At 36.9% G+C, this 15,984-nt stretch overlaps 1 protein-coding gene across 1 annotated transcript in view; it reads right to left on the minus strand.

The window, feature by feature from the left end:
* Positions 1 to 993: 993 nt before the first annotated feature.
* LOC148946852 (nucleolar complex protein 4 homolog) overlaps positions 994 to 15,984 on the minus strand; it is an 89,364-nt gene continuing 74,373 nt past the window's right edge. The window contains exons 8-9 of the mRNA XM_089097164.1: positions 15,213 to 15,409; positions 994 to 1,156 (exon numbers count right to left, since the gene is read on the minus strand). Of these exons, the coding sequence (XP_088953290.1) occupies positions 1,022 to 1,156; positions 15,213 to 15,409 (332 nt within the window). The 3' untranslated portion in view covers positions 994 to 1,021. The remainder of the gene's footprint in view (positions 1,157 to 15,212; positions 15,410 to 15,984) is intronic.

The following is a 15,984-nucleotide window of genomic DNA, read 5'->3' on the forward strand; positions in this document are numbered from 1 at the left end:
GTTATGTTTTTTTTTATTATTATTGTTATGCACCATGTTTTGTTATGTGTGTTATTATCAAGCGCTACTATTTTGTCATTTTGATTTTTTTGGCCATGGCCCAAAGAGGTTTTGTTGCATTGCGAATATTTAAAAAAAGAAGCACTTCTAACAGTTTCAGCAACCTGAATAAAACTGACTATATGCCTAAAGATTACTTAAAGATTTGAAATCAGCATAAAAAATCTGATCCTTTTGATGTATCTATTGGTATCAAAATTCCGTTTTTTAGAGTTTCGGTTACTATTGAGCCGTATCGCTCCTTACTTACAGTTCGTTACCACGAACTGTTTGATTGTTATGTTTTTTTTTTATTATTATTGTTATGCACCATGTTTTGTTATGTGTGTTATTATCAATCGCTACTATTTTGTCATTTTGATTTTTTTGGCCATGGCCCAAAGAGGTTTTGTTGCATTGCGAATATTTAAAAAAAGAAGCACTTCTAACAGTTTCAGCAACCTGAATAAAACTGACCATATGCCATTGAGACTTGAGCGAAAGCAGACAGAAAAAAAAAATTAAAATCCTGGTGACCGAGTCTTGGCAGTAAAGTTGAACGTTAACAACAACAGTTGATTAGCTTGGACGACTAAATACTTTGATGGCCGATGAGATATTGATAATTTTCAACTTATTTTATATATTCCCTGGCACCCGATTTTCTTCCTTCGTAACTGAATCAAAGTGAGAAAAACCTAAAACCTGAATTAAATCTAGATTCTAAAAATCAGCACAAAAATATCTAAAACAAAAAGGATGGTTCAATGATTTGGCAATACAAAAAAAACAAAGAAATTACTACTGTGCTAATATACAATGATATCTTGTTCATAATATCAAAACAGTCATAGGACTGAATCATTTTTATTATTTTCCTAGACTTTAATTATTTTCTGGATTGAACTGGATTGAAATGGTGGTCAGACGTAACTTAGACCAAACTAGTTTTCAAGTAAAGTAATTATTTATTAATAATGAACTAAAGTTTTATAACATTTGATAACGAAAAGTAATCTCCAAAACATTCATTTTGTGAGTGACGGAATCCAACAGGCTTCTCAAAATTTATCGGCACTTTTTCCGTTATTGACTGTTTTGCCTCGGCCTCAAAGATCTGGAATGCAAGGAAATGGAAATATATGATCAAAACACTAGCATAATATGATCATGATACTAACATTTCATGTTAGGTTAAGTACATTAGGATACTTACTGTAAAACATACGATGATTTTTCACTTTGAAAACGCAATACATAAAAAATAAACCAATGGCTAAAAACAAAAAAAGAAATTGTGGTAAGATTATTTTCAAGTACACGCATAGTGACTTTGGGGGTAAGTATAACAGCGCAAATTTTAAAGAGGTCCACATCCTCCATTCTTAAGAGACCAGATATGGCTCTGAAATATCAAACAAAACCACGTTGAATTGCTATATTGCACCTCCTTGAATGTGGAATCTACAAGGAAACGAAAATCAGCTTGATCTTAAATTAACTTTGTTTTTGTATTAGATATTGATTTTCTTGTTCCTATCAAAAGTTTCACGGTGTTTCCAATTTAAGATTTAAATGCTTGTCGTCTCTCATGGAAACAAGATTTTACTATGTGCCAAATATATTTCGAATTTGAAACATCTTATCTGGGCAAATATTTCAAATTTTAGAGTTCTCATTCACAGGACAAAGGACTCGACAGATGTAGAGTTCTCTTCCAGCATTCCAAAAGTATATAAAGGTGAACAATAAGCTGGCTCTTTCATGAAAAAAACTACATATTCTTGGCAAATATTATGAATTTGTAACATGTGAACAAACACTCAAAAAAGAGGATTCGTTTAGCCAAGCAACCAAGCGGTGTACAAAGTGACATTGTATGAGGTTCAATCTCTATACCAATCAAACCTGAAAATCGTGCATTGAAAATATTCAAACTTGATGAGACAATCTCTCAATCTTTAACAATTCGGAATAAAAAACAAACAAAAAAATATTGGAAATGAAAGTTAATCTAGAAATAAATCCTAGTTTAAAAGCTTGTGTAAACTATGGTCGCATTGAATATTTACATCTGGTTCTAGTTAAAAAAAATACACTACGTCTGGCCACCTCTTGAGAAATACCATGAATATATACATAAACACTTTACTGAAAATTTTTATATCACAGCTAATAACATGAAGAAGACATGCAACATACTTCTGTCAACGTCAATGTTTCCGCAAATAGAAAATGCTAATAACCGTTGGCGGGAACAGGATCATAGAACCAGAGCTTACGTCATGAGTGTAAGCAGGCCAGTCCGGGGAGGGGGTCAGAAGCACATAACAAAGGCATTCTTAGGACACAAACTTTCAAGGCCAAAATGTGGCGGCTTTAAGGACAATCTCAAAAGGGAGGGAGTAGAGTCGCCATTCTATCCCTTCACTGTGCGAAAGTTTGGATTGCGTATTCTATTATGACGACGGTAAGTTAAATAGACCATGGCGATAAGAGCCACAGAGTCCCGCTTATCAGGAATAAAGATAATTGGAATATTTCAAAGAGCATGAAAACAAAACAGCATATTCTTGTTTAGCATTTTTGATAAGACATGGAATTTTAAAGTATCAAACGGTCGTAAAACTAATAGGAATCATGATAGTATAACATGATAGAATAACAATAGAGTATATTTGAAATCATTCATATACGAAGGAAAACGAATGAAATCAGACCCCTTCCCCAAACAGAATAATCTTCTGATAACCTTTTGGTTTAAATTACATATCTAAAATAGTTAGACCCGTACAACTTTTTGAAATTCAGATTACAAAATAATTTTTCAGCAAATTTTAATCCACCCCGTCAAAAGTAAATAGTTTCTTAGACCGGACCCCTTTTCCATTTATACTTGACATGAATTGAAAATATAAAAACGATTGAAACTTTTAACTAAAAATTACCCGTGACGTCTTATTAAAAAGTTTCAGCCGTTTTTAAATTTTCGTTTAATTTTAAGTTTTTATCAAAAGCCAAAAAAGGACTGGGAAACTGAGGCTCACTATTAGTTGAAACTAAAGATATCACTATTAGTTAGCTTTATTAATGGTTAATGAAGAAAAGAAAAAAGAGACATGTATTCAGAAAGTAACCTCAGTTGAACTTCAGTCACCCAAGAAAAGGCAATTATTATCAAGAGGACTGGTGCAATTTCACAATAAATGTCTCAATTTGAACTTTGACCATGTTAAATTTGTAGCTTAAGAGGACAATTGTCGAATCCATTTAATAGAAAATACTATATTGGCTTTATTTAATCTGAAACAGCCTTCTCAACTGCCCTGGTATTTCTAAAGACAAAAAACATGTATGAATCCTCTTTTGTCACTGAATATCAAACAGTTCGCGGTAACCAACTGTCAGGACCCGGCTCAATAGTAACCGAAAGCTCAATAGTAAGATGCTCAATAGAGCGACCCGGTTCAATAGGAACCGAAACTAAAAAAACAGAATTTTGATACCAATAGATACATCAAAAGAATCGGATCTTTACGATGATTTTAAATATATAAGTTTCATTAAGTTACGAGCCTGAGAAAATTTGCCTTATCTTCGAAAAAAGGGGTAAACCCCCCCTAAAAGTCATAGAATCTTAATGAAAATCACAACATCAGACTCAGCGTATCAGAAAACCCTACTTTAGAGGTTTGCGTTTCAAGCTCCTATCTGCAAAAATGTGGAATTTGGTATTTTTTGCCAGAAGAAAGATCACGGATGCACATAATTTTTTTTTTTTTGTATGTTTTCCCCAGGGGTGATCGTATCGACACAGTGGTCCTAGAATGTAGCGAGAGGGCTCATTCAAACGGAAATTAAAATTTCTGGTGCTCATTTTAAGTGACCAAAAACATTGCAGGGCAACTAGGCCTCCTCCCACGCTTTTTTTCCCCAAAGTCACTGGATCAAAAAATTTGAGATAGCCATTTAGTTCAGCATAGTCGAAAAATCTAATAGCTATGTCTCTGAAAAAATACTTAATCCCAGGGGGAAGGGCTGCAAGTTATCAACTTTGCCCATTGTTTACAATGGGCAAAGTTGTGACCAAGCAGCATCTAGCCTCCTCGATGAAATCTCCACTTATTATAGGCTACGAACGAATTCCAGTCGAGGACTTTCATTTTCTCCCGAGGCGTTGCTATAAGTGTCAGGCCTATGGGCATATTGCAAAGGACTGCTATAATAAAGCAAGATGCTCAAACTGCGGAGGAGGCCACGCTAATTCTAAAGACACCCCGTGCCAGAACCAGATGAAGTGCGCCCTCTATGTTTCCGATAAGCACCCCTGCTACAGTTTCAGTTGTCCAGAAGCCAAAAAGGCCCTATCTAAGCGATAACTAGCTCCAGCACTCTGAAAATAGTGATGTGGAACATAAATGGCGGAGTACTATCTAAATTACCACTTTTAGAAAACCTTGAAAACAAATTTGACATTGTGTGCGTGCAGGAACATTTCCTGTCGGCTGAGGGAATCCAGCTCTTACAACTAAACGAAAACGTAAATGTGTTTGGCATTCCTTCTAGGAGGTCGTCCCTCTGGTGGTGTTGCTATCATTGTCCGTGCCTCGCTTCGTGCCTCGACGTTTAAAGAAGCGGACTTTTATGTTGCAGTGAAAACTGAAAATACTGTTGTGCTCTCAGTCTATATGCCAACGAACTACAGGACTGTCCAATCTGACAATAAGTTTAATATTGCTTGTGGAAAAGTAGCCGCTGTTGCTACATTATGCGCGGCGGAAAAACTTTCATGTATTATTGCCTGAGATATGATCTCTAACCTCTCTGAGGCTTATGATTCGAGAGATCAAATCCTGCTCGAAGCCTACTCGAGTCTGCGGGTACTGAGAAACAGAGTAGACTTCACGTATGTGCATAATTCCAGTTCCACGTCCTCGCTCGACTTTCTGCTCTGCTCTCGCGACTTGAGGACTCACGGTGACTGTGAGGTTGACATCGGCTTCTGTGTTTCTGATCACCTTCCAGTGGCTAATACCTTCATCATTAATGACCTCCTGAATAATGCCCCAAATGATGCTTCAAGGGAGAAAAAGTGGTTCCAGAAGACTGAATGGCGAAAAGCTAATTTAGCCATGTTCAGGTCTGTGTGTGACGGAATCCTGGAAAAGATTAAAGTCCCTTTCCAGCTACTACTCCAAAGCTCGCCGATTGCATATGATGAGAAACAAATACTTCTAAATATCTACTGTAGTGAAATAACTCACGCCTTGCGCTGTGCAGAAAAAACCATGGTTGCTATTCGTAAAGTGAGAATTGGGTCAGAAGTTACGAAATGGTCGGAAAACCCAGCTTTGGTTAATGCGTGTCAACAAGTTAAAATGTGGTATAGTGCGTGGATTGATTCGGGCCGTCCTAAACAAGGCGTCGTAAACAGTGTTCGATTGTATACAAAGCGACAGTTCTCCAAATGTCTCGCCTTGCATCGCTCTCGTGTGATTGATGAAAACAGTGCGTCGCTACGAGTCGATCCAAATAAAATTTGGAAATTCATCAAGAAGAATCGATCTGCAAAAGCGCCCAGTAACCAATCCGCCCCTAGTGAAAGTGAATGGAATAGTTATTTCAAGAGCGAGTTTGCTTCACCTGATCCTGAATTGGCTTCCCATAAGTTATAAACCCCCATAATAAGTTATGCCCCAGGGCATAACTTACAACGCCTACCCCTGGGCCCTGGTGGGCTGTGTTGACACCGGAGTTTTTTGTTATCAGAACTTTGAACTATTTAAAAAAAATATCTATCTCAAAATTTTTATCTTATGCATTTAGGGCGTGGAGGAGGGAGAGGGGCTAGTTGCCCTTCAATCTCATTTGACTCTTAAAAAGTGAACAAGAACTTTTAATGTTCAATCAAATGAGCCCTCTCTAAAGTTTATACGAGCATCCCTTCCATAAGAAATAATATGAAGGATTCGGAGAATCCTTAAATTACACCCCTTGCCCTGAGGGCTGTGGGGGAGTTGTAATCCTCAAAAGACCTAATTTCCAGAACTTAAAACTTCGTTTAATAATATGGCTGTCTTAAAATTTTGATTGGATGTGTTTAGGGAAAAGGTGGGCATGAGAGGTGGGTTAGTTGCCCTCAAATCACTTTCGACTATTACAAAGAGCACTAGCCCTCAGAATTTACAATCGAATGAGCCTTTTTTGAAGTTTCTACGACACCGCCTTCTATAAAAACCTTATATGCCCCCAGGGCATAACTTAAAACCCTTGCCCTGAGGGTTGTGGGGGATTGTCCTCCTCAAAAAGATATTTTCTATCTGGAAATCAACTACGCGGAACAAAATGGCTTTATCACAATTTTGATTGGATGAGTTTGGGGGAATGATGGGCGTCAGGGCTGGGCTAGTTGCCCTCCAATCACTTTCGACTATTAAAAAGGGCAATAGCCCTTTGAATTTCCAAATAAGTGTGCCTGTTTCGAAGTTTCTACGACAACACCTTCTATAAAAACCTTATATGACCCCAGGGCATAACTTAAAACCCGTGCCCTGAGGGTTGTGGGGGATTGTCCTACTCAAAAATATATTTTCTATCTGGAAATCAACTACGCAGAACAAAATTGGCTATCTCAAAAGTTTAATTGGATGTGTTCGGGGGAATGATGTGCGTGGGGGGGGGTTAGTTTCCCTCCAATCACTTTCGACTATTAAAAAGGGCACTATCCCTTTGAATTTCCAAACGAATAAGCCTTTTTTGAAGTTTCTAAGACAACGCCTTCTATGAAAACCTTATATGCCCCCAGGGCATATCTTAAAACCCTTGCCCTGAAGGTTCTGGGGGAGTGACCTCCTCAAAAACATATTTTCTATCTGGAAATCAACTACGCTGAACAAAATGGCTGTCTCAAAATTTTGATTGGATGTGTTTGGGGAAATGAGGGGCGTGGGGGGGGGCGAGTTGCACTCCAATCACTGTCGACTATTAAACAGGGCACTAGCCCTTTAATTTCCAATCGAATGAGCCTATTATGAAGTTTCTACAACTCCTGCTATAAAAACCTTATATGCCCCAGGTCAAAACTGAAAACCCTTTCTCTGAGGGTTGTGGGGGAGTATCCTCCTCGAAAACATTTTTTCTATCTGGAATTCAACTACACTGAACAAAATGGCTATCTGAAAATTTTGATTGGATATGTTTGGGGAAATGATGGGGGTGGGTGGGGGGGGGGGAGGGGGCTAGTTACACTCCAATCACTTTCGACTATTAAGAAGGGCACTAGCCCTTTAATTTCCAATCGAATGAGCATTTTTGAAGTTTCTACGACAACCCTTCTATTAAAAACCTTATATGCCCCCAGGGATTAACTTAAAACCCTTGCCCTGAGAGTTGTGGGGGAGGATCCTCCTCAAAAATATATTTTCTATTTGGAAATCAACTACGCTGAAGAAAATGGCTATCTCAAAATTTTGATTGGATGTAGTTGGGGGAACGAGGGGCGTGGGGGGGATAGTTGCTCTCCAATAATTTTCGACTATTAAAAAGGACACTAGCACTTTAATTTCTAATCGAATTAGCCTGTTTTGAAGTTTCTAGGACAACGTCTTCTATAAAAACCTTATATGCCCCCAGGGCATAACTTAAAACCCTGGCCCTGAGGGTTTTGGGGGATTGTCCTCCTCAAAAATATTTTTTCAATATGGAAATCAACTACACTGAAGAAAATGGCTCTCTCAAAATTTTGATTGGATGTGTTTGGGGAAATGACAGGCGTGGGGGAGGGGGCTAGTTACACTCCAATCACTTTCGACTATTAAAAAGGGCACTAGCTCTTTAATTTCCAATCGAATGAGCCCGTTTTGACGTTTCTACGACAACACCTTCTATAAAAAACCTTATATGCCCCCAGGGCATAACTTAAAACCCTTGCCCTGAGGGTTGTGGGAGAGTATCCTCCTCAAAAACATATTTTCTATGTGGAAATCAACAACGCTGAACAAAATGGCTATCTCAAAATTTTGATGGGATGTGTTTGGGAGAATGATGGCCGTGGGGGGCGGGGCTAGTTGCCCTCCAATCATTTTTGACTATTAAAAAGGGCACTGGAACTCTCGATTTCCAATCGAATGAGCCCCTTTTGAAGCTTCTACGACGACCCCTTCCATATGAAGTGCCTCTGGGAAAAAAATAAATAAATAAATAATCAGAGGCAACGCTGTAGCGTTGTCTATAGTAAAGGCCATACGGCTCCATATGTTTTTTTTTTCAGAGGCACTTCATACGGAAGGGGTCGTCTCAGAAGCTTCAAAGGGGGCTCATTCAAATGGAAATCGAGAGTTCTAGTGCCTTTTCTAATAGTAAAAAATGATTGGAGGGCAACTAGCCCCCCCCCCCACACATCCATCATTCCACCAAACATATTCAATCAAAATTTTGAGATAGCCATTTTGTTCAGCGTAGTTGATTTCCAGATAGAAAATATATTTTTGAGAAGGATACTCCCCCACAACCCTCAGGGCAAGGGTTTTAAGTTATGCCCTGGGGGCATATAAGGTTTTTTATAGAATGCGTTGTCGTAGAAACTTCAAAACAGGCTCATTCGATTGGAAATTCAAAGGGCTAGTGCCGTTTTTAGTAGTCGAAAGTGATTGGAGTGTAACTAGCCCCCCCCCCTCCAACGCCCATCATTTCCCCAAACATATCCAATCAAAATTTTCAGATAGCCATTTTGTTCATTGTTGCTAATTTCGAAAGAGACACAATATTGTTGAGGCGAACACTCCCCCCACACCACTGGAGCAAAGGCTTTAATTTTCGCCCAGGGGCTATATAAGGTCTTTATAGACGTCGTTGTCGTAGAAACTTAAAAAAATGCTCATTCGATTGAAAATTGAAGGGCTAGTGCCCTTTTTAATAGTCAAATATGATTGGAGGGCAACTAGCCCCCCCCCTCGCCCATCATTCCCCCAAACACCTCCAATCAAAATTTTGAGATAGCAATTTTGTTCAGCTTAGTTGATTTCCAAATAGAAAATATATTTTTTAGGAGGATACTCCCCCAAAACCCTCAGGGCAAGGGTTTTAAGTTATGCCCTGGGGGCATATAAGGTTTTTTATAGAAGGCGTTGTCGTAGAAACTTCAAAACATGCTCATTCGATAGAAAATTAAAGGGCTACTGCCCTTTTTAATAGTTGAAAGTAATTGGAGTGCAACTACCCCCCCCCCCCACGCCCATCATTTCCCCAAACACATCCAATCAAAAATTTGGGAAAGCCATTTTGTTCAGCGTAGTTGATTTCCACATAGAAAATATGTTTTTGACGAGGACACACCCCCACAACCTTCGGTGCAAGTGTTTTAAGTTTTGCTTTGGGTGCATATAAATTTTTTATAGAATGAGTTGTAGTAGAAACTTCAAAAAAGATTCATTCAATTGGAAAGTAAATGGGATAGTGCCCTTTTTAATAGTCAAAAGTGATTGGAGGGCAACTACCCCCCCCCCCACGACCATCATCCCCCCCAAACACGTCCAATCAAAATTTTGAAATAGCCCTTTTGCTCAGCGTAGTTGATTTTCAGATAGAAAACATGTTTTGAGGAGGACAATCCCCCACAACCCTCAGGGCAAGGGTTTTAAGTTATGCCCTTGGGGCATATAAGGTTTTTTTTTAGAAGGCGCTGTCATAGAAACTTCAAAAAAGGCTCATTCGATTGGAAATTCAAAGGGATAGTGCCCTTTTTAATAGTCAAAAGTGGTTGGAGGGCAACTAGCGCCCCCCCCTACGCCCATCATTCCCCCAAACACATCCAATCAAAATTTTGAGATAGCCATTTTTGTTCAGCGTAGTTGATTTCCAGATTGAAAATATATTTTTGAGGATGATACTCCCCCACAACCCTCAGGGCAAGGGTTTTAATTTATTCCCTGGGGGCGTGTTAGATTTTGTAGAAGGTATTGTCGTAGAAACTTCGAGAACGGTTCTTTTAATTGGGCATTAAAGGGCTAGTGCCCTTTGTGATAGTCGAAAATGATTTGTGTGAACCTAGCCCCCCCCACGCCCATCATTCCCCCAAACACATCCAATCAAAATTTTGAGATAGCCATTTTGTTCAGTGTAGTTGATTTCCAGATAAAAAATATGTTTTTGAGGAGGACACTCCCCTACAAATTTCAGGGCCAGAGTTTTAAGTTATGCCCTAGGGGCATATAAGGTTTTTATAGAAGGCGTTGTCGTAGAAACTTCAAAACAGGCACATTCAATTGGAAATTCAAAGGGCTAGTGCCTTTTTCAATAGTCAAAAGTGATAGGAGGGCAAATAGCCCCCCCCCCGCCACGCCCATCATTCCCCCCAACACATCCAATCAAAATTTTGAGATATCGCTTTTGTTTAGCCTAGTTGATTTCCAGATAGAAAATATGTTTTTGAGGAGGACACTCCCCCACAACCCTCAGGGCAAGGGTTTTAAGTTATGCCCTGGGGGCATATAAGGTTTTTATAGAAGGTGGTGTCGTAGAAACTTCAAAAAAGGCTCATTCGATTGGAAATTCCGAGGACTAGTGCCCTTTTTAATAGTCGAAGGTGATTTGAGGGCAACTAACCCCCCTCTCACGCCCACCTTTCCCCAAACACATCCAATCACAATTTTAAGACAGCCATTTTATTAAACGTAGTTTTAAGTTCTGGAAATTAGGTCTTTGAGGATTACAACCCCCCCAGAGCCCTCCGGGTAAGGCTTGTAATTTAAGGATTCTTCGAATCCGTCATATTATTTCTAATGGAAGGGATGCTCGTATAAACTGTAGAGAGGGCTCATTTGATTGAAAATTGTAAGTTCTTGTTCAGTTTTTAAGAGTCAAAAGATATTGAAGGGCAACTAGCCCCTCTCCCTCCTCCACGCCCTAAATGTATCAGATAAAAATTTTGAGATAGACATTTTGTTAAAATAGTTCAAAGTTCTGATAACAAAAAACTCCGGTGTCGACACAGCCCACCAGGTCCCAGGGGTAGGCGTTGTAAGTTTTGCCCTGGGGCATAACTTATTAACTTATGGGTTTATAACTTATGGGAAGGGGTTTTGTATGGGAAGAACACATAGGAAATCTATTATAATTATCCAATTATAAGGTTAAAATACATACTCTGTGATAGATGCAAAATTGCTTTGGCACACAAATTCCTATTAAGGTCAATTCCAAACAGTCGTAATCCCTTTGTGTGAGCAAGTGCAATGGTTTAAACCCCCTTATTGGAACTATTTTTTCAATCCATTCATTGTTGTCAATCGCTGTCCACAAGTTATGCAAGCTGTCTATTGTTCATATAAGGTTTTTATTAAAGAGGTGATCGTATAGACTTTGATAAAAGCCTCATTCGATTTAAATTGAAAGTTCTAGATCCGTTTTTCAAATTCAAGAATAATCTGGCAGTAAGAAACCCCCCTCCCGTTCAATTAAAGCTTGAGAGTTTTTGCAATAAAAATTAACAAAAATTAATTTTAAAAAAACTTTCGTAATAATAAGCTTTTAAATGAAAATTAATGGCCATTTTGAGCTTGAGTTCTGCATATGCAGATTCCTGTTAAAATTCAAACTCAAAATCACCAGAAATTACTATTACAGAATCAATGAAACCCAAAACGAACAGAAATTAAATAAACAATCATAGCAAAACACATACAACAAGTAATAATATATGTGTGCAAGTTGTTTTCTTGTTTGTTATTTTTGTAGTCATGGCCCTTGATAGACGTAACATACATCTATCTATTTATGTTAGTTTAATGGTATTGTGTGCTTTATTATGTTTTTGTAATGTTTTGTAGTTTTGGGTTGTTATTGTTATGTAGGCCACCATACTTTGCTATGAGTGTTATAATCATATGCTATTATTTTGTGTGATTTTCCTTTTTTTGCCATGGCCGAAAGTGGCTTTTATTGCAATAAATATCTATCTATCTATAAATGAATAAATAGATCTTAAGGCGTGTAATGCTTAGATTTAATATGAAAATCAAGCTTAAAACGAAAACAAATATTTTGCTATTAAAGTATAAATGAAACTTAAAACGAGCAGAAATTAAATAAACAATCAATGCGAACAAACATACAATATATATTAATGTAAATGAATAAATAAATCTCAAAACGAGTGAAACTTAAATTGAATATGCAAATCATGTTTGAATCGAATAAAAATAACTACAAACAAGAGTTTGGGTATCGCCTCACAGCAGAAGCCTAAAACCTACTGCGTCATTGGCGCTTTACTGAAAACGAATTATATTACAAATGTTTTCTTTTGTGATTAATATTGAAAATAAATATTAAAATTACAGTAAAATTTTAAACTGATGAGCTTTTAGCAATTAATATCATTATGCATCAAATATTTAGTTTAATTTATTACTTCTTTTCAAGATTGGTCAAGAAAAATATAGTTTCACTATAAGCAAAATTTGGATACTGTCCCCTTCTTTAACTGTAAAAACATAAAGCCTTCTGCGTCATTGGTGCTTCACTGAAAACGAATTACTCGTATATTACAAGTTTATTATTTTCCAGTTCTTACAGCATTGAAAATGAAAATAAAAATTACAATGAAAAAAAATCTTGAACTGATGGATCTTTCAACAATTAATATCATTATATATCTAATATTCAATTTGATTTTGTTTATACTTTCCAAGACTGTTCAAGACTCATATAGTTTTGCCATTTTTTTTAAACTCTGCCATTTTTTGTAACTAATCGTGCTAGTTTGTTATGAAAACATTCTATGGCTTCTAGGCATTTCTATTTGAGCGGAAAACTGCACCTCAAACTTTGTGGAACATGCATTTTCTTGCATGAAACTCCAAAATATGATAAAATGTCAAGTTTTGGAGTGTTCCACCACTCGCAAGAAAGTACCATCGATATTTTTGAATCCGCATGGTCAATTTAGGGGGTGGAGGGTAGGCTAATTCTCGTAGCAGCCCCATTCTGCCGTGGTATGGTTCACATTTTCAACACCTGGCGTCCGGACTATCATATAATCTACCAAGCATACAACTACCCCAAATCAGTATCAATAAATAAATGAAACCCAAAACGAACATTTGAGTCAAACTCAAAACAAGCATAAATTAATGTGAGTAGGGTTCAAAACCCCTATGCTTTCTAAAAGCCAGAATATAATTTGTACTTTACTGAAAAAAAATTCAAATAAGTTTACTGAAAAAAAATGTGCATTGTCAATTTAATATACATATGCTGATATTTATTCCCTAAAATCTTAATTAATTTTTGATTTCTTAAAGTTGCAAAAGTGAAAATATTTCAAAGAATTGTTTTCAGTAAAGCGCCAATGACGCAATAGGTTTTAGACTTCTGCAGTGAGACGATACCTAAACTCTTTTTAGTAATTCAATTTAAGTTTCACTCGTTTTAAGATTTATTTATTCATTTAGATTAATATATATTGTATGTTTGTTCGCATTGATTGTTTATTTAATTTCTGTTCGTTTTAAGTTTCATTTATACTTTAATAGCAAAATATTTCTTTTCGTTTTAAGCTTGATTTTCATATTCAATCCAAGCATTACTCGCTTTAAGATCTATTTATTCATTTATATTATTACTTGTTGTATGTTTTTTGCTATGATTGTTTATTTAATTTCTGTTCGTTTTGGGTTTTATTTATTTTTTAATAGTATTTTCTGGTCGTTTTGAGTCTGAATTTCAACAGGTATCTTTATCTGCTGAGCTTAAGTTTAAAATGACCTTTACTTTTCTTTGAAAAACTTGTTTTTAGGAAAATTTTTTTAATTAATTAATAATAAAACATTGGAGCCGTATGGCCTTTACTGTAGGCAACGCTACAGCGTTGCCTCTGATAGTTTCGCCATTGTTTTTTTTTTTTAGTTATTGAAGCATTAATTTAAGTTGTTCGTATGTGTTTTGTTGCTTTCTTTTCATTTTCTCTACTCCATTTTTACTTTTTTCTATTGCTAAAGATGGGTAATAAAAATCATTCATTCATTCATTCATACTATTGGTTATTGGTTAGTATACAGACGTTTCCAGGGGGGAATTTTTCGGGTGGGGGTAGGGGGAGGGGGTTACGTGGGAAGATCTTTCCTTGGAGGAATTTTTATGGGAGAAGAGAATTTCCATGAAGGAGGCGCAGGATTTTCCAGGATTACTTAAAAAACAATCTGAAATTAAATAAAAAAAACAACAAGTTTTTTTCAACTGAAAGTAAGTAGCAACATTAAAACTTCAAACGAACAGAAATTACTACATATATGAGGGGTTTGTCCCCTCCTCAATACCTCACTCTATGCGCTAAAGTATTTTTAGTAATTTTAAAAGAGCTATTTATTCTAATTAAACAGCCTTTGTGATTCAGGGGTCATTCTTAAAGAATTGGAAAAATTCAAACTTAAGCGTAAAGAGCGAGGTATTGACGAGGGTGCGAACCCGCTCATATACGTAATAAAATTATACAAATATAGAAGTTCAAAACGTAAGTTAATTCGTAAGTTGCGCATATTTGTTACTAATAAAAGCGTTTGTAAATAAAATTAGAAGGTCTAGTGCCCTTTTTACGTAACCAAAAAAATTGGAGGGCAACTAGACCCCCTCTCCCACCCTTTTTTTGTCAAAATCGTCCGATCAAAACTTTGAAAGGGCATTTAGCCCAAAAAAAGTAAAATTAATATGCAAACTTCGTTTTAATTATTCATCTACGGTGAGCCAAATTCAAAACCTGCATTAATTCAAAACCGTTCAGGAATTAAATAAAAAAAAACTTTTTTTTTTTAACTGAAATTAAGGAGCGACTTATAACTTAAAACGAACAGAAACTATTCTGTATATGAAAGGGGATGTCTCCTCCTCAACGCCCCGCTCTTTAAGCTAAATTTTTTTATTGTTATACAAAGTAGAGTTGTGTGAAAGAGTCAAAAGAGTGTGAAATATACATCATACACATCAGAGTCACGTTCAAGGAGTACGGGTCCAATGGGGGATGGCTTCTTCAGTAGAAATTCTAAAACACTGGTATTTTTCAAAACCTAGGGGTAGGTGAGCAATTGCCATCCCTGTCTTCACAATCTAAGAACGGCGGTTGATAACCAGGTCAGAACCAATATCAAGTCGTAATAATTTAATATAATAATATAAGTTACCTCTTCTAAAGTATTTTCTAGTATATCACCAAGAAACCACTCCATTTTAGGGAGATCCTTGTTGATGAACCTTGCTTCTTCGGCTATTTTAGGAATCAGATGACTTTGAAGAGTCTTCACCTCCCATAGTGATGACTCTATTGCACGGCATTTGGCTGGATCTTGTTCGTCCATTATGTACGGATCCGAATCTAGTTCTAGAAAATTAAGTGAGTGGTAGAAAGGCATATCATAGGCAGCGCAAATTGCGCTGCCTAAGTAAAGAAAGATGTTGGCACAATGTATTATTTTTTTATTTTATTTTTTTTGGTTTCTTTGTCTTAGACCAGAGCACTTCGTATCGAAGGAGTTGTAGTAGAAACTTCGAAAAGGGTACATTCGATTGGAAATTGGAGTGGCTTGTGCTCTTTTTAATAGTCAAAAGTGATTGGAAGGCAACTAACACCCCTTTCACGCCCACCATTTCCCCAAAGACATCCAATCAAAATTTTGAGATAGCCATTTTGTTCAGCAAAGTTAATTCCAGATATAAACTATATTTTTGAGGAGGTCACTCCCCCACAGCCCTCAGGGCAAGGGTTGTAAGTTATGCCCTGGGGGCATACAAGGTTTTTATAGAGAGCGTTGTCGTAAAAACTTAAAAAAAGGCTCATTTGATTGGAAATTCAAAGGGCTAGTGCCCTTTTTAATAGTCGAAAGTGCTTGGAGGGCAACCAACCCCCTCTCACGCCCACCATTTTCTCAAAGACATACAATAAAAATTTTGAGATAG

Source organism: Artemia sp. Qi Xiang Cuo, chromosome 11, assembly GCF_049724085.1.
Source record: "Artemia sp. Qi Xiang Cuo chromosome 11, ASM4972408v1, whole genome shotgun sequence".
NCBI classification, from domain to species: Eukaryota; Metazoa; Arthropoda; class Branchiopoda; order Anostraca; family Artemiidae; genus Artemia; species Artemia sp. Qi Xiang Cuo.